Genomic DNA, 17,313 nt, shown 5'->3' with positions numbered 1-17,313 from the left:
TATATTTTTAAATTGTTTGGAAATGTTAATGTTAAAAATAAATTTAAAAAAATAAAAAAGAATATTATTTTAATATATTCTAAATAAAAATTAATTTTTTTGTTCCAAACATCAGTAGCCACGTCGGAGTTTCTCTAGAACAATATTGCGTTGGAACGCATTAGTTGTGAAGACAAATCAAGCCTGAAAAAAGAAAACGAAAACGAAAACGTCATCGTTTGTTCCTTTCCACGTTCTTGGATCCTCCCATGAGTCCACTAGGGAGTGAGTGGACCAGAGTAGACCACTGTCGAATCCAATTCGCATAAAACCTCAGTTATAATTATCAGATTTTACTAAAAAACATTTAGATCAAATTGCAACCTTATATTAAAAATAATTTAGTATACTCAATTTAAACATATATCTATTCCAACCAAATTCTTATATTCAATTTCAACATGATTCTTAATTAATCTAAAAAAATAATAATCTAAAATTTAAATTAACTAGCATAATTCAAATATATAAAATACGTTCCAACGTATTTTTTTAAATTCAACATGATTCTTAATTAGTCTAAATTTTGTTAATCAACTAATTGAGCTGGAGGAGTTTTATACCATACCTCAATCCCACTGCGCCACCAGTAACCTCAAAAACAAATTCTTTATAAACCTCCCACTGTTACCATACCCCAAACCCATTACCACCACTAACCTGAAAAAACACTCTTTAAAAACCTCCCCTTTTTAATATAATATATCCGGATTAGATTAACTTTTTTAATATAATAAAAGATATATATAAGTAGTAAAAAATTATTTGAAATTATTATTAAATCCAACACAATTAATCAATTTTAAAATCTCTTGATATAACTCTTAGTTTGAGTTTAAAATAAAATCGTGTGAGAGTTGGTTCAATACAATCTAGTTAACTTAACCGATAAAAAGTTTTGGGGATAAAATTAAGAAAAAAAAGGATGAGATTGACAGAAAAAAACCTCACAACTCAATATTTTGACAATCCAAGTTTAAAATTAAACTGTGTATGAATTACCCCATATAAACTAATTGACTTCATTAGTTAAAAAATAACTTGGCTTATAGATAAAAAAAAGTCTAATTCCATCTAGTAGGTGACTCAGTGGTAAAAACTTGGGACCAAGGGGTTTGCTCTCCCTGTGGTCTCAAGCTCAACCCTTATGGTTGTTAATATGATAGCCACTGGAAGATTACATGGTTATTAACTTCAGAGTCCATGAGATTAGTTAAGATACACGCAAGTTGACTCAGACATTCACGTTAATTAAAAAAATAAATAAAAAAAATTAACATAAAAAAATTTATTAATTAAAACCGTTTAAATTTAAAAATAAACCATGTAAATATTGTAGAAAAAAAAATTAAAAGAGAGAGAGAGACGTACAAAATTAAATGAAAAAAAGAAGAAGAGGGAAATGAAAAAAAAAAAACAAGAGAGCCTTCACTAACTTTCTCAAGTTTTTTAGTACAGGGGGTAAGACACCCCAAGCTTCTCCATTTCTAATGGCAACTGAGTCCTCTGTGATTGCCTGGTAACTACTCTATCTCTCTCACTGACTCTTAACTGCATTAAAATTATGATGGAAGTGTTTTTGGTTTAATTTTGTTTGTGAAATAACAAACAGGGGATCAGGTGAGGATGGACAACTAGGGATAGGAAATAACGAAGAAAAAGAATGGGTTTGCATTGTCAAAGCTCTTGAGCCTTACAAAGTTCGCTCTGTTGTTGCTGGAAGCCGCAACTCTCTTGCCATTTGTGATGACGGCAAGGTTTCTCTTTTCTTACCCTTCTCTTTCTTAACTGTGAAAGGAAATACTAGTATAAATGGTTAAAAGAAAAGTAATTGATTTAAGTTTGTTGATTGAAAGTTCAGATTTTTTTTACTTCTTGTTATAGTAAAATTTTTAATTTTGATTCCTTTAAGTTTCTGACGGTTAAAGTAGTTAAAATTTTTAGTGAAATAAAACTTAAATTTATTTGGATTACAGTAATTAATTGAGTTATTGATAATTGATTTGGATTCGAGCCAGGATTGAAAAAAAATGATCAACTTGAATGAATTGTTGAGGGTGCTCTTGTTTATGTATGTTTGTTTGTTTTTTAGTGTGTTTAGATAAATGGGGATAAAAAAAAATGTTTTGATTGATGTTGCTAGTTGTTTACTTGGGGTTGGAACCAAAGAGGGACATTAGGGCATCCACCGGAGACCAAGACTGAGAACATTCCTAGCCAGGTCAAGGCTCTTGCTAATGTCAACATTGTTCAGGTAATAGTTTTTCTTTGTTTTATTATTATTAGTTTTTTGAAATCATTGTAACTATGCTTTCCTTTGGTTATGCGAGGACTGGTCTGTATGTGTGTTTGTGAATGTTAATCATTTTTCTTCTAATATTTGGTTTTTGGGTTTCTTGATTTTTAGGCGGCTATTGGTGGATGGCATTGTTTGGCTGTTGATGATCAAGGACGTGCTTATGCTTGGGGTATGCAATGGTCCCTTTTTAATTTCCGTTCTCTTATTAATCATCCCATCATCTGCTTATGAGAATGAATCATTGATATGTCAGGATCATTTTTCTTCTCCTATCCGAGTAATGTTGCTTGGTTTGGTTCATTGCTGTATGTAAGAAAAGAGTGCAGAAAATACAATGATCTTTTATGGATGAATCATGACTCATGTTCATTACTTTTTCTGCTATTCTTTCTTGTGATTGTAGTTAGGTTGCTCATTGTTTGTATACCTGTGGAAGGACTAGTGGGGATGTCACTTGTGATGAATGGTGAATCTAAATATGATGTATCTTGGACAATGTAGGTGGAAATGAATATGGCCAGTGTGGTGAAGAACCCGAGAGGAAAGATGACACTGGGAGGCCTTTGAGAAGGGATATAGTCATTCCCCAACGTTGTGCATCAAAACTTGTAGTTCGCCAGGTGATTTTTTGGATTCTATTCTCTCTCCCATGAATACATAGAAGAGGACGGTTAACATATTTTTCAAGGTATTTCTCAGTGAGTTAATAATAAGTCAACTCAAGAAGGTTGACAGATAACATTAGGGTGACATGAATACTTAAGAATGGTATTTGAGACCGTAGAATGCATGAGTTGTAATCCTGGCCCTTTAAAATATATTACAGCATGTTACTTTTTTCTTCTTAATGTGGAAATAGATTAATTATAGTTTTGGAATCCATATTTTTCTGCTGGTGGCGTCTTACTCATTGAGATGTAAGCCATAAGTATCAGTTGTATGCATCATACCACTTTGAGACTAGCATGCGTACTACTTACAGATTTGATTTTGCTTACCTCACTTCTGTATTTGAGTATTGCACTTGTATGTTAAATTGGAATATTGGTTTTCTGTCTGTTCTAATTGCTGATATGTTAGGTAGCTGCTGGGGGTACTCACTCTGTGGTTCTCACACGTGAAGGGCATGTATGGAGCTGGGGTCAACCATGGCCTCCTGGAGACATGTACAGTTTCCTTGACTTAACTGTCAATTATGTTTTTAGATATCCCTGTTTCTTGTCCATGTTACATGCTTTGGAAGTGTACTTGTATTTATAGCTTGCTGTGTCCTCGTATTGTAGCTGTTTTAATGTATATTCATTGCTCACATTGTTTACTTATTTGCAGAAAGCAGATATCTGTCCCTGTGCGTGTACAAGGCCTTGAAAGAGTGAGGCTCATTGCAGTTGGAGCATTTCATAATTTAGCTCTTCAAGAAGATGGAACTTTATGGGCTTGGGGTAATAATGAATATGGACAGCTTGGAACCGGTGATACCCAGCCAAGATCTCAACCTATTACTGTCCAAGGACTTTCTGGTCTCACTTTGGTTTGTATCACATTCTTAAGTCCCTTGACATTTGATGATTTGTTTCCTTCCATTTCACTAGGCATGGTTACTTGCATAATACAGTTTCTCAAAAAAAATTGATCTGAACACGTGGCTTCTAAAGTGTTATGATTTTATTGATGATTGGGTTCGCAATTGTTGTTGCTGCTGCTGCTTTTTTTTTCTTTTGTGAAAATCCTTTTTCCCAGATTACCTGAATAAATCCTTGGAAAATATGCCTGTTTTCTATAATTGGTTGTTTGGAACATTTCTCTGAAAAGATCGGCATCATCCAGTGTGAGAGTGGCCTTATGTATAGTGCATTGACATGATCAAGGTATCACTTTTCAATTTAGTTCTGTAGATATTAAAGCTTATAAAAGCGGTAAAGATCCGTGTTGAAACCTTGGTGATGTAGAGAATCTGCATTTTAAAGATGTCCAGCAACTTGTTAACTTCTAATGAAGGCTTACACTCTAGATTTTGATTGTTAATGTTGGTGATATAGAATGAGTTTTCTTTATTGTTAAAACTTTAGACATTTTGTGCTTAATTTCATTTTCATATCTACAATAGCCTGAGTGTATGTCTAGGTTGATATTGCTGCTGGTGGATGGCATTCTACTGCATTGACTGATGATGGGGAGGTAAATATGCTCTTTGAATCTAAAAGTTTCATAAGTTGACTACATGCTTGTCATTTTTATGACTTGTTCTAGTGCACGACTGCAAATAGCGAGAAGTTTGTTCTATTTTATTTTTTACAACTTGAGCTTATTGTTTTATTCATTTGTTTGTATCATTTTTGTTATTCAACTGTACTAGAATTTTAAGTGGCAGAACTTTCCTAGCTTAGGATCTTAAAATCCATACTTATTTTTCTTGAAAAGGTTGTATTTTAAGTTAAAGTTTTGCTTTTAGATATTGGCTTTGAGGCCTTATTCCCCCTTCTCCTCTCAGATTTTTTCATGACGCTTGAATTGGATTTTTCTTATTTGAAATCACTGCATACCCTCCCTCTTAGTCTGGGAACTGTCTCCATTAATAATATGCTCTGTGAATAAATCTAGCTTCCTTGTAATTTTGTTTTTAAGGAGAATCAGGTTTTACTTGCCATGTCGCTTATGCTACGTTACCTAATCTGGTTTTCTTTGTCTTTAATATTTGAGATGAAAATAACTTCTTGCATAATACCTATGCCTTCTTTTGCAGGTGTATGGCTGGGGAAGAGGTGAACATGGAAGGTTGGGTTTTGGAGATAATGACAAGAGCAGTAAAATGGTTCCCCAAAGGGTTAATCTTTTAGTAGGGGAGGACATTGTTCAGGTATTATCAACATTGTGCCATATGCTTTTGGGTACTCTTGGAAGTTCTTAATTGCACTTTGTATATATTACAAATTATTTGGCTTCCTTTTGCTTGTCTTGGTGTATTAGAGGATTGTAAAATAACAAGTTCCACAGGATAAGGCATATATGTACGAAAATGCTCATTTATATCGGTTGATAAAGATCATCGCTTGTGGCCATAGTATGTTAAAAGATGTTCGGTCTTTTTGAGGACTCTGAGTGTTTGGTAAATTTTGCTTAAACTTGAAACTAAACCTGGACTTGAAATGGCGGGGAACCATTTCTACAAAGTAAATGACTGGATTACATGCTCACTCATTTGTGGGGCCCATTTTCACTGGAGTTTTGGGTGCGTATTTCCAGCCATCTTAGTAAATTGTTAATAGTAATACTGTAATTAAGAGCACTTAATCAAGTACGGCAACAGGTTTTCAATCAACCCATGCAAGGAGATGTAGGAGCTCTGAGAACTGTTTGATGATGACTTGCAAGTCTTGCGTTTTTTAATATAATTTGTAGTGATGCCCAATATTTGCAGCCCATATTTGTGTTTGTCATGACAATTCTCATTATTGGAATTGATTCTAACAGAGATAAATTTGAATCGTTACTATTTCGTAGCATGCTATGGTTAACCAGTCTAATATCTTCACTTGGTTCAAGATTGAACTGATTTATTGGTGATCCAGGTATCTTGTGGCGGGACTCATTCAGTTGCATTGACACGTGATGGACGGATGTATACAGTAAGTATAATCAGCTCTTTCTATTCCAATGGCATGATATATGGTTGGAGTGCAGTTTTTATTCCTCCTTGTAGTCACCTTTCACTGGCAGAATCATAGAGGTTGATTCCTATATCCCGCATCCGTGTATATTTATTATGTCACTGCCTCTTAATATAATTGCCTCCATGAACGCTTAAAAAAAACTTACGGAGGTATAGATGCTTGCATTTCAACCACTTTCTTAGCAAATGACTTTTGTTTTAATATTGACCAGTAATATATACTGACCGGTTTTTCTTGCAGTTTGGTCGAGGTGACCATGGACGACTTGGATATGGGAGGAAGGTGACTACAGGCCAACCAATGGAAGTGCCAATAGACATCCCACCTCCTAAAAATCTTACTGACAGTGGAGATGCGGGACGCTGGATTGCTAAACTTGTTGCTAGTGGAGGTCGCCATACCCTGGCCATTGTGGAATGGCACACTGGTGATTCTAAATAGATATGACATGATTGTGTCTAAAAGTCTGAACTAGACAATGCAAGACCAACGCAGAGAACATTAACGTAGGATAATTGTCTGTATTACTTCCTGGTGATTGGGATGGTATTCGACTTTGCCACATTACTTACAGGAAGAGCTGTTCAATTTTCATGTCAGGGCCATGGATTTCAAGCATTCTGGTGACTGTTAAGTGATAACTATTAATTGAATACTGTCCTTGTAATGATGAAATCTTCAACCTAGCTTTCGGCGCTATCAACCTGACTCCATCCCTTCTTATCATCTCTCAAGTGATTCTAAACGCGCGCACAACAATTCAACATCGACATAATAAGGAAGAGAATTGCATGGTAATAATCAATCAGTATGAAGCTAAAAAACCGAGGGTTTTATCTCCTTTCTAGCTAAAAAGAGCGACCCCTCGCTGAGATTGTAGGAGCTTTCGATATTGCATGTGCACGGTGCATTAAAAAAGACTCGTACATCTGTCCCGACGCTGCAGCGGCAGCATCATGATCGATCTCTCTTTGGCCACCAATACCAGTCCTCTCAGGCATGACGTAGAATGTCTCTTTGCTTGAAGTTGCATCTCTGGCCGCTCCCTTGGCAGCTGCAGGACGGGATTCAACTATTTGTGCGGGAGGAGTTTTTGGTTTCTTTGAGTTATTGTCCCCTGAAAAATATTAGAGAAGGTGACGCAAATAAGGTGAATTTTTTATTTTTTATAAAATACGAGGAGCAAGTATTAATAGAAATAGAAAAGGAATTATTGTCCGGAAACAACATGCAAGCAAAAAACAGAGAATTTCCACGAAGCTGCTAATTAGAAATTAAATTTAGAAATTAAAACACAACAAAAAACAGGAACAATTAAAAGGAATAAGTTTGATGAGAGCTCATACCAAAACATGCCAACAAGAAACTCATCTTTCTGACGCGCGGGAGAAAATTGATGAAGCAGAATTGTTGCTCGGTAACTGAGCGTATTTGAGTTGTATGTACGATGTTGACGGTGGGAGGTAGCCAGGCATGCAAGGGCAGAACAATATAGGAAATTCGGAACCTGAAGCATTATCGGAAATGTATTATTAATATATACAAACCAACATAGGAATATATATACTTGAAAAGAAAACAGTGGCTAATTTGCAATATAGTACGTATTTCCTGTTAAGGATAAGTTCATGTAATAATTAATGTTACTTCTCTAATCTTATTCCTGTCAGGATAAGTTCATGTACAGGAAATTCTTGTGCTTTTATCATTAAGCTGAAGGAGTTTATATTTTGAGGAATTGTCTTTTTATTGTTTATGCAACTCAGAATACCCTTTACAGCTCAAGGAGACAATATATACATTGAGACAAACTATCTTTTCAAAGTCGGAATTTGGGATTGAGTCCTAGTGACCAGGAGATGCAGTAGCATGGCTTCGCCTGTAAACCTAACTTCTTGCTCTTCACTTCATTCCAATATTCATATTTTTTCTCTGCAACTCATTTTCTATTCCTATACGTTACAGAGTAATATAAAGTCACTTTTAAAACCTCATCTAACAATTTAATTTTCTGCGTTAAGATAGTTCTTCAATATATTATAGCTTCAAGTTTTTGGATTGGAATTTATCATTCCAACTCTGCATGATTAGTGGCTTTCTCTTCCTAGGATGCAACTTTATAGGCCAGGATATAGACTTTTAGGCATTGAATGTTCTATACCGGTACCAGATGAAATAACCATGAATGGGTGGCTGAGTTGCTGAAGAGCTAGGGCCAAGAGGTATGCTCTTTCTATGTTTTTCAGTTCGAATCCCTCTATTCCCTCTGCACATTAATATTGATGGCCACGGGCATGCCATGTTATTGACAGCCTTGTTTGGGGAGAAGAGATTTAGTGTGGTGCGCGCAAACGGGGCTTATGATATCTTTCTTACAAAAATAAAAATAAAAAGAGTACCAGATGAAAATATTAAAGGACAAATAAGCACTTTTCAATCTTTTGCTCATAAAACTGGTTCGTGTAAATTAGGGTCAAATAATTAATGGGTTCATTATGATGAGAATATCTGGGGAATAAGGACTTGGATGTAGGAGTAGGTAGCCTTCCTCAGATACTTGCTTCCTAACTAGCATTCTAAGTTCTTATACCAAGTTATAAATTGCTCCTAACTAATGTTTATAAGGTTCTAAATCTCCAAAGCATAAGCTACAACTTACTTTCCTTGTGATTTATATCATTGCTCAAATATTATATCGCAGAGATATCAGAAGCCAAAATGAAAGAGGTCAAACTTTACAGGCAAATATAATTAAACAAGTGTTACAATTTGGAGATTCCTTGTACACGAGATTTCTTTATGAGCATTAACCATATAAAATCAACCAGCAGTACTTTCTGTTTTCGACAAATTAACCTAACCATTGTATTCTTTAATGTTTTGGTAGTCGTTTATAGGGCATCAAATGATGTCTTAATTAAGTCTGTCTTCCCAGTGAACATTTATGATCAAGCAAAGTGCCCCAGAATAAAGCTATCTGATTATTTTTCTCTCTATTTTCTCTACCATCTTCTACCTGCCAGATTCTAGCATCCTGGCGAAAATGAGCCTCCTCACATAACAGGTATGATCATGAACTCAATTAACTATTTTCTCTTTAACACAAAATTTTACTGTCACCATGCTTAGTTTTCATATCTTCTTGTTACTTATGACCAGGGGTTAACCAAGTCCCTCGCCATGACAATTCTTTCAGAAGTTGGTGATAGGACATTCTCTGTTGCTGCTGTAAGTATACCATTCACCTGTCACTTTTAGTAAATGATAACTCCTCTTAGGTACATCAGAGATTTTTTATACATCTGAATCATCTGATAATGTTTCAATATTTTGATTAGCTGATGCCTGATTGTCTCTTGTATATGAATAAATCAAAAGGTCCACTTGGCAGAAAAAAATTCTTGTATTATTTGAGCAACCATACTATATCAGATTCTTGATTGTATTTCCTTCTGACACCATAATTGAATGTCTTGGACATGGCTCAGCACAAGCATGTAGTAGTAAAGAAACGTAGGTTCTGCAAGTTCGATGCATATAAACAGAGACATGCCAGAACTTTCATGCTCAGGTGCTAGACATATGTGGCTCATTGCCCACGGGGATGTCGCCGACAGAATCACTGCCATAATTATGATAACCAGGTCCGTATCTGCTCCTGAAAAACCCAGCGTGGAGAAGCACCACATACAGGAACTGACTTAGGAGTGATATTATAATCAGTGCTTCCAAAGTTTTCTGCATGCACATCACCAGTTATTAAGGTAGTGATAAGGTAGCAATATAGGAGAGCTTTTCTAGCTCTTCTTTTAGCCAAAAGCTCAGAAAAATATTGCCTTCGGATAGTAGATGGCTAATATAAACTATCCACTTTAGAGTTCTTACCAATCTTTTTCCTCTGTGTCCTCCTAATAAGATTTGCTTGCATTCAAATCTACAACAAGAAACTCAACCAGATTAGATAGAGAGTGTAATCATATTTAATTTGATCAATGTTACTTGAATTAAGAACAAAAGAATAAGTGAAATACAGATTCCTAAATGTATTCTATATACAGTTTCTTTCTGTAAGTGTAACTTATACAGGATTCATCATCAAAAAGTTCTCCAACTCCATCCCAAGCCTCCAACAAAGTATTTGTAGAGTTAAAAGAAATCCCCTTACCACAAACATCCTAAACACTGCCAAAGTCTCGATGATTTGCAAAAGAAATCAGAGAGATTTTATTTTTTAAAGCAAATACAATTGTACTTCAGAAGTGCAATGTTCAGGCTCAATTTTAGCCAGAGAGAACATACCCAAAAGCAAGGGCAGTAATAGCCCAAGAAATGATTGCCATGGCACTTGCACTTGCTAAACTATCATTTCTCCATGCACGAAGATGGACAAACCCAACAAGCATTGAACTAGCACCAATTACCCCACTTAGCAGTGCATATATCAACATGAAGCTTGTTGCTGGATTGCCACCCAAATCTGAAAATAGCATAAAAGTGTCAGACCCAAGCTAGCACTAATTGGTATCTCAAGAGCAAAAGAACTGCAGATTAAAGATCGAGAGTACTTACGTGGGTGATTCTGTTCACCATTGATGTATTTGTCAACTGACCAACCTGCTAGCCCAAGCACAATGAGATAAAATACCAAGTTCACTGCTAAAAGTGGACCTATTAAATCTTTACTATCCCTTCCAACAGCCATCATCAAGACCACTAAAAATCCGAGCTTTTATTCAAATCCAAAAACGCGCTCTCTTCAGAGTAATCTCAGAAAGAGAAGGGCTTGTGGGGTTTTGTTAATGTTGGTGAAAAAACGGTTAGGGTTTACGTGGCCCTTAACGTGGGACCTGACCTCGCTGGTGTGTGTTTGCGGAAGGATGCAGGGTCTTAAACGTGGAGGGACATAGGGATTGTTTGGATACATATAAACAAACAAAAAGAGCTTGTTGAGGTTCCAAAGATTAGTTCCAGCTTTATCTTCTTCCTTCTGGAAGTAGCTACTTTTTAAAGAGATTCGCATTGATTTATTTACTGGTGATGTAATAGGACTAGAAGGGGATAGAATGTACTAGGGCACTTGTCATTGACTGACCCTCAAAAGAACATCAAAGAAAAATCCACTACAAAAGGAAATCAAGAGAAAAAGAAGTGACACGTTTGCGACATGCACAAGGCCACAGTACACAGCAGCTCATGTCACAGGGGATCAAGATTGAAGCCAACTCTTCTGTCCTAACATGCTCTTTTTTAAAATGAATTATAATTTTTCACTGTCTTTTTCTTTTACAAATTCACAGAACAAACAAGAAGGCTAGTTTTTTTTCCCCTTTTGAGTGGTCTCAGTGACAGGATGCATGGGGGACCTCAGGGATTTAATTAAGCATAGGTATTGCTATATGACCTGACAGTATTTTGAGTTACGAACTGCAGTAATGCGATGCATACAGTGAAGCTTTGACCGAAAATTCAAATCCTGGTAAGCCAAATGTAGTGAATTTTGTTGGGTTAGCTTGTTTAGTGAGCTAGGCAGGAACAATCGCATAGATGGTTAATTTCTACAAACTTCAGTTAATGGCCACCTGACTACGAGGTACTGATTAGAGAAGTGATATGGAATTTGGTACCACATAGTCCCATTTGATATATGGTTTCAGAATTTTGAAATTCCACTATATTGAAGCAGGTTCCATTATCTTCAAAATAGAGCAGAAAAACTCCTACACAGCCAGAAAAAAAAAGATGTTTATTACAGAACTTTATTCTATATATACGCACACATCTGTCTATTCTTTTTCCAACTAAACCACTCAGAGACTTTCTATATTGGTCTTGAAAAGTAAAAGCGAGATTTTGAATCCTATGTTTTCACAACTATACGGAGTCTTCAAGGACTACTGTTTCTAGGGGAGGTTCAACAAAGAAAAGCATAGAGCTTAAGAAGAGAATGAAGATGGTGAATATAATGAGTGATTTACAAGGATCTGCATGTCTTTTAACAAGCGCAATGCCTTCATCTTGACCACTTCTTGAAGACGCATCATCCAATTGTAGAGTTGCACACGTGAAAAAACCATAAACTATGCCTGTCAAAACTGCTCCCAAATGTGTCCTACAGAATGTAGCGGGTAAAAAGGCTTAACTATCCATGTAGCAGAGTACAGCAAAACCATTTTATGCTTACTGTTCTTCCCATTATGTTTCTATTCAATCCTTCTCAAGTTCCAATAATCTTGTATCTATATGATTATGTGGTCAAGAGAAATATCTTTTATGAATTATTAGCAGTTATCTTACCAGTCATCGATTGGACCAAAATGGCTCAAGATGAAGCTAACAGCAGTAGTGATTACTGCCTTCTGGAACATACGATCAAAATCATCCTTCGATATTACATCCTTATTTTGATTCTGATAAATGAGCCAAGCTCCAATAATGGCAAATACTGGTCCCTGCATTAATATCAAAGTTTAAATAGCCAACATATTACTGGCATATCTTTGAAACATCTGGGCCTGGAAAACAAATTACTAACTTACTGACAAGTATGTAAAGAAATAAGGAAATAAGGGAAGCAAAAAAGAGGAGGTGAAATGGTGCTTACTGTGCCACCAACAGTTGGCTCTGGTGTGTGGAGAAAGCTTGTCAAGTTTCCTGAAATTCCTCCAAGCACGTATATCAAGAAAAATGTAAAGGAACCATAACCTCGACAAACTTCAGGCCCAAAGGTAAGCAGTGACCAAGATCCAAGAACCACATGAAAAGCTCCAGAGTGCTGCATATACCATTAAGTATTAGAGACTACATTTTGCAATGTCAAAGTAACAATGCATCAGTCTTGCAAAAACTCGAACTGATAAACTGTTTCCTGCATGCCAAGTATTATGAGTTTACTTCATTAATTACAACATTTACGACAGTAATTTATCTCAAGTACGGATAATAACGTTTTAAAATGACAAATGCAGACTTGAAATGGATCCAAGTTGCTATGGATAAAATTGCCTCCTGTAATGAACAAGGTGATTGTTGCTACTTTCAAGTTCCAACATTTGCCTTGTTAATCAAGAGAGATGGAAAACAGTAATAGAATGGGAACACGAACCCATTTGTCAATCTTGTACCAGAAACATTGGTGTCACAAGCCTCCACCACTCTCCAACTAGGATCAATTCATTTATCTTTGCGCCATATAACAGAGGGAGTGAAAAGAGCGCAAATTCGGAATTCCTCACCGGACTAGCAATTTCGAACAGAAAAACGGCAATATTTATGGAAGCCAGTGTACCTCTGCATTCAAATATGATAGGCAGCAATATTATCTAGAATGCCATGAAATAGCAACTATGAAACTATTCTAGAAGAAAAGAAGACAACATGACATCCTGCGATGGAACTAGGACTTCATCAAGACAGGATATGACTTACATTAAGTAGAAATAAGAGGTTTCATAATTTTGCTCTAAAGCTTCAGACCTCCTCGAACCACTTTCAACATACTGATTTCTCAGATTCCTGAAACTTCTCAGTCTCTCTTCATTATCTCTTCTAGATTCTTTACTGACTGATATTGGTTTTACTATTGGATTTTCCTCCGTAGCTTCATCATTGAAAGTTGATGATACATTATTCTCTAAGTTTGCATCTGGAGGCACGCAGAAAAATTTAATCAATTTTTTGTCAGCAGGAAAGCATAATCGAGGAAAAGGTGATAAAATCACCCAGAGCTAAAAGAACTAAATAGTGCTGATAAGTTTTAATATGAATGATATGAAATGTTATCCACTACATGAATCTGCAAGTATAGCCTGAATAAAGACAGCATAAAAAATAGTGTATATCACACTAGCTAATTCTGTTTCTTAGAAAAGTAAATGGACAACAAGGAAGTTGGCTTCTGCTGTTGCTCCTCAATGGTGCAGAGTGTGGTTAATTAAGGTGTGTTGGAAAAATGGACACAGTGAAGGGTAGAGCTTGAAAATTACTGAGCTGCCTGAAAACTAAAGTAAAAGAGCAGGAACAACAAAAAAAACTATTTGAGCTTGGAATGACTAAAAAATCTTTCAACTAATTCTGGGGTGGAAAATAAGGGACTGGAAAGTTTACATGTTTCAGCAGGCTGCTTATTGGTAAATTTTTTGCCTTCAATGCATTGACAAATCGATATTTGTCGTGAACCTGAACTGCTAAATCTGTTATTCTTTTCTAATCTAAATTCTTAAAATCTTCTCCCAATAAGCAAGTTGTCGTGACTGGACTGGGCTACAGGTGAGATCCTCTTCTAGCGTTTTTCTGTAATTATCATAGAATACTGTAAGGGCTGCAGCTGCACAGCCATTACTCTCATGTAAAAGGAGATTCATGGTTTTCGAGTAGCCAGATTTTGTAGTTTGTGATACTGATGCTATAATCCTAACATTACTTGCATTTATGTGCACACAAATGTCCTAGTCCAGGAGTCACTCTAGCAATCAAAATCTACTAATATAAATATTGGGGACATGATAACTTACCTTTATCAACCTTGTCAAGATAAGCATTTAGATATTCCAGCTCCTCCTTCACATTGATTTGCACTCTTGTATCCAAAAAATCTGTCCTCTCGTTACAAGAATCTGAAGAGGGCTCACTTACATTATCTTGGAGTTTTCCAAAGTAAGAATCTAATAATCTCAGTTGCTTCTCATTTGTACCAGACTTTGATGCACAGCACGCCACAGAGAGATTTTCTCTACTTGTTCTGTGGATTTTATGCAGGTGGGGTACGTCCATCACGCTCTGAAATTTCAAGAGACCCTGGTTAAGAATCGTTCCTTTTGAAGCATTCGTCCTACCTCTAGTCTTAACTTTCACCAGAACATCAGCAGTTGTATATATTACTGGCCAATTCCTCTGCACATCACTTGAAATTGAGAGGTAACTGCCCCCCTGTGCAAAAGCAGAACAGGCACAAAGAAGACCTCTCTCGTGTTGCCTTGCTAAATTTCGAATTGAGAGAGTATGATCTTTACAGGGGATTTTGTAGCATATTGGAACTACAGCCATGTAAACCTGCAAAATCAACCGAACAAAATGATATCAGCAACTAGAACTCTGGAAGAGAGAAGAAAAAAAACTGTCTGTCGAATTACGATTGTACTTAGAAATCTGTTCTAAACAGCTACAATCAATATCATTTTCAGTTTCAAGAAAATACATAAATACAGCAGAAATGCTACTCTTCACATCAGCTAGTCAATCCAAAGGGACAAGAATCCGATCCGACAGACCTATTGCACGGTAAAGATTTTATTTCACTACGTTGAGAGAAGAAAATTCAAACAACATAATCACTCAGATTATAAATATTTTGAGGGAGTTATGGTTATGGAAAACATTGCTATTCCCAAGTGAAAATTGACAAAAACTGCTTTCTTAAAAATATCTTCTAGATAATTAAGAAGCTATCTCGTATGCTTATAAATGATGTTTTTAAGCCACAACTAGCGTTCAACACACTCTATAGTGCTTTGTTTGCACAGTAAACAGTAACCACTGAAATGATAAAGTCAGGTGTCTAATGCAATAAATTAAAGTTTCATGTCAAAAAATGTGTTCTTGGAAGTCCCTCTGTGCTACAATCTACCCCAGCACCTGCTCAGTTTAAGGAAGCCAACTTCATGTGGAAGAACCCAAATACACCAATTCATGACTAGTACAGGTTTGGATATGCCAAGCCTGAACTAAAATTGAAGAAGTGTGTGAACTGGCACGATGGTATTCACCAAAAACACAAAATCTCTTGTTTTGAACAAGAACTTCAGAGTGCAACATTAATATATTGAAAGAAGAGAAAGGAGAAGGAATTCTCCTCCTTTTTCTTGCTTATTTCTCAGTTCATTGAAGTGAGTAGCAATCGTTTATTAAAAAACTTCATAGTTCAGAGAGAAAGAAAATGATCACAGAAGCAAGATAGCCAAACCAGAAAAAAGGAGGGTAAAGGAATGGAGGAGAACCATAAAAGGATGGCAGTTAATGCACCGCCAACTGCCAAGAACGACAAACTTTGCCGTGAAGCCACAGAAACTTGGAACGAATAAGAAGTGTCGCAGAGAGCAGTTAAGGATGCACTTTCCTGGTACTTGCATTAATGTTCTTATTGCAAGAATCTTGGAAGTGAAATAGCTGTTAAGGATCAGCCGCAATCTAGTTATCCTTTTCTTATCTTTGTTGGCCCATTTAAATGCTGCCACGTGTGGCTTATGGAAATTCCCACCTTATTTGTGGTACTGGATTTGCCCCACCATGGATTTTCATGAACCCACAAAATGTGGTTCACGGAGATCACGTCTACGATAAAACTTACACTCATGCTGGTTTTTTTATTCGATCATAAATAATATTTTTAATCAATTTTCACATAATAAAAATTAAATCTCATTAGTAACTAATTTTAATTAACAGCACATCATTCTCACGTCTTCTAGAAATATTTAAAGGAATTCAATAATTTTTTTTTAATATCGTTTTCAAAATATGAATTTAGTTAAATAAAAAAAATATATTATCTCTGACCACCAAGTCAATCTTTTGAAGTTGACATTGATAATTATTGAGCTTGATAAATTATCTAAATATTGTAATTTATTTGGGCTTTTTTTACGTGCTCAGAACATCAATTTTTTACATGTTTTTTTCACTTTCATATATAATATGATCCCTTTTTCTTATGTACTAGAACAACAAATTTTTTCATTTCATGATGATCGGAGTTAGAACCAGGTCGAGTTTCAAAAAAAATAAAAAAAAATCTGGTATGATCCGGTTAACTCGATAAGATCCGGTCAAAAATCCGGTTGCAACCCGTTGACTTTTTTTTTTTTTATTAAGGCAATGTTGTTTTTTTTTAAAAAAAATTATGATTTAAACAATTCCTTGTTTATGACGACGAATTTTTGGAATGATAACGTCAAGAGAACCTTTCTACTACAGTTTTACAAAAATTTAACCATAATACGAGAAAGAAATTTGTAAGCTAAAGAAGAAATATATTTTACTGGAAAAGCTAGAAAAAGCCATAAAACTACCATATATATAATCCATTTTTTCCTGCTGTAGATTGCTACAACAAACACAACTTAGATTTAAAAATAGAAAAACGATTCTGTTCTGGAGTTATTTTGCCAGAAGAAAACGAAAAGAAAGACAAGAGGAGGGTGGCTGAAGACTTTGGCAGCATCGCTAGCAGGATATGACATCGATCTTGCAGCTGCCGAATTTTATTTGTCCCTTGACAGTATACATGCAGACAAAGGCTACATTTTAAAT

At 35.7% G+C, this 17,313-nt stretch overlaps 3 protein-coding genes across 5 annotated transcripts; 1 reads left to right on the top strand and 2 right to left on the bottom strand.

The window, feature by feature from the left end:
- The first annotated feature begins 1,413 nt into the window (after positions 1 to 1,413).
- On the top strand, positions 1,414 to 6,708 carry LOC18107392 (ultraviolet-B receptor UVR8). Of its 2 annotated transcripts, none has more exons than XR_008057837.1 (11): positions 1,414 to 1,558; positions 1,652 to 1,796; positions 2,183 to 2,293; positions 2,447 to 2,507; positions 2,840 to 2,958; positions 3,419 to 3,504; positions 3,668 to 3,869; positions 4,463 to 4,516; positions 5,082 to 5,195; positions 5,882 to 5,964; positions 6,250 to 6,360. XR_008057837.1 is itself a non-coding variant. In XM_006373386.3 (11 exons), exons 1-11 carry the CDS (start codon positions 1,530 to 1,532, stop codon positions 6,448 to 6,450), a joined length of 1,179 nt encoding a protein of 392 aa, XP_006373448.1. In that variant the 5' UTR covers positions 1,414 to 1,529; the 3' UTR covers positions 6,451 to 6,708. The 2 variants fall into 2 exon arrangements, 1 of the variants encoding a protein (XP_006373448.1); XM_006373386.3 differs by having other exon boundaries at positions 5,908 to 5,964; positions 6,250 to 6,708.
- A 2,685-nt stretch (positions 6,709 to 9,393) lies between these two features.
- On the bottom strand, positions 9,394 to 11,585 carry LOC112324798 (membrane protein PM19L). Its single transcript, XM_024589398.2, has 4 exons — positions 10,579 to 11,585; positions 10,309 to 10,486; positions 9,895 to 9,943; positions 9,394 to 9,747 (listed from the first exon to the last, which is right to left on the bottom strand). The coding sequence occupies exons 1-4, from the start codon at positions 10,712 to 10,714 to the stop codon at positions 9,577 to 9,579; spliced, it is 534 nt and encodes a 177-aa protein (XP_024445166.1). The 5' UTR covers positions 10,715 to 11,585; the 3' UTR covers positions 9,394 to 9,576.
- Positions 11,586 to 11,733: 148 nt separating this feature from the next.
- On the bottom strand, positions 11,734 to 16,170 carry LOC18107394 (RHOMBOID-like protein 9, chloroplastic). 2 transcript variants are annotated; one of them, XM_024589395.2, is made up of 8 exons: positions 16,002 to 16,170; positions 14,700 to 15,057; positions 14,520 to 14,621; positions 13,435 to 13,651; positions 13,131 to 13,296; positions 12,611 to 12,781; positions 12,304 to 12,458; positions 11,734 to 12,118 (listed from the first exon to the last, which is right to left on the bottom strand). In XM_024589395.2, exons 1-8 carry the CDS (start codon positions 16,131 to 16,133, stop codon positions 11,881 to 11,883), a joined length of 1,539 nt encoding a protein of 512 aa, XP_024445163.1. In that variant the 5' UTR covers positions 16,134 to 16,170; the 3' UTR covers positions 11,734 to 11,880. The 2 variants fall into 2 exon arrangements, with proteins under 2 accessions (XP_024445163.1, XP_024445162.1); XM_024589394.2 differs by having other exon boundaries at positions 14,520 to 15,057.
- Positions 16,171 to 17,313: the final 1,143 nt, after the last annotated feature.

Source organism: Populus trichocarpa, chromosome 17 (genome assembly GCF_000002775.5).
Source record: "Populus trichocarpa isolate Nisqually-1 chromosome 17, P.trichocarpa_v4.1, whole genome shotgun sequence".
Taxonomy (NCBI): Eukaryota; Viridiplantae; Streptophyta; class Magnoliopsida; order Malpighiales; family Salicaceae; genus Populus; species Populus trichocarpa.
The sequence above is the reverse complement of the archived record's forward strand: the minus strand, read 5'-3'. Positions and strand labels throughout refer to the sequence as shown.

Bases quoted from the DNA above. Each gene is read 5' to 3' on its own strand.
- LOC112324798 (XM_024589398.2), bottom strand. From the start codon at position 10,714: ATGATGGCTGTTGGAAGGGATAGTAAAGATTTAATAGGTCCACTTTTA. The intron at 9,944-10,308 runs GTATGTTCTCTC...TTCTTGTTGTAG, and splicing joins ATTACTGCCCTTGCTTTTGG to ATTTGAATGCAAGCAAATCT. The intron at 9,748-9,894 runs GTAAGAACTCTA...ATGTGCATGCAG, and splicing joins GACACAGAGGAAAAAGATTG to AAAACTTTGGAAGCACTGAT.
- LOC18107394 (XM_024589394.2), bottom strand. From the start codon at position 16,133: ATGCAAGTACCAGGAAAGTGCATCCTTAACTGCTCTCTGCGACACTTC. The intron at 13,652-14,519 runs GTAAGTTATCAT...GCGTGCCTCCAG, and splicing joins TCTTGACAAGGTTGATAAAG to ATGCAAACTTAGAGAATAAT. The intron at 12,782-13,130 runs GTACAAGATTGA...TGGTATATGCAG, and splicing joins TTGTGACACCAATGTTTCTG to CACTCTGGAGCTTTTCATGT.
- LOC18107392 (XM_006373386.3), top strand. From the start codon at position 1,530: ATGGCAACTGAGTCCTCTGTGATTGCCTG. The intron at 2,294-2,446 runs GTAATAGTTTTT...CTTGATTTTTAG, and splicing joins CTAATGTCAACATTGTTCAG to GCGGCTATTGGTGGATGGCA. The intron at 3,870-4,462 runs GTTTGTATCACA...GTGTATGTCTAG, and splicing joins GACTTTCTGGTCTCACTTTG to GTTGATATTGCTGCTGGTGG.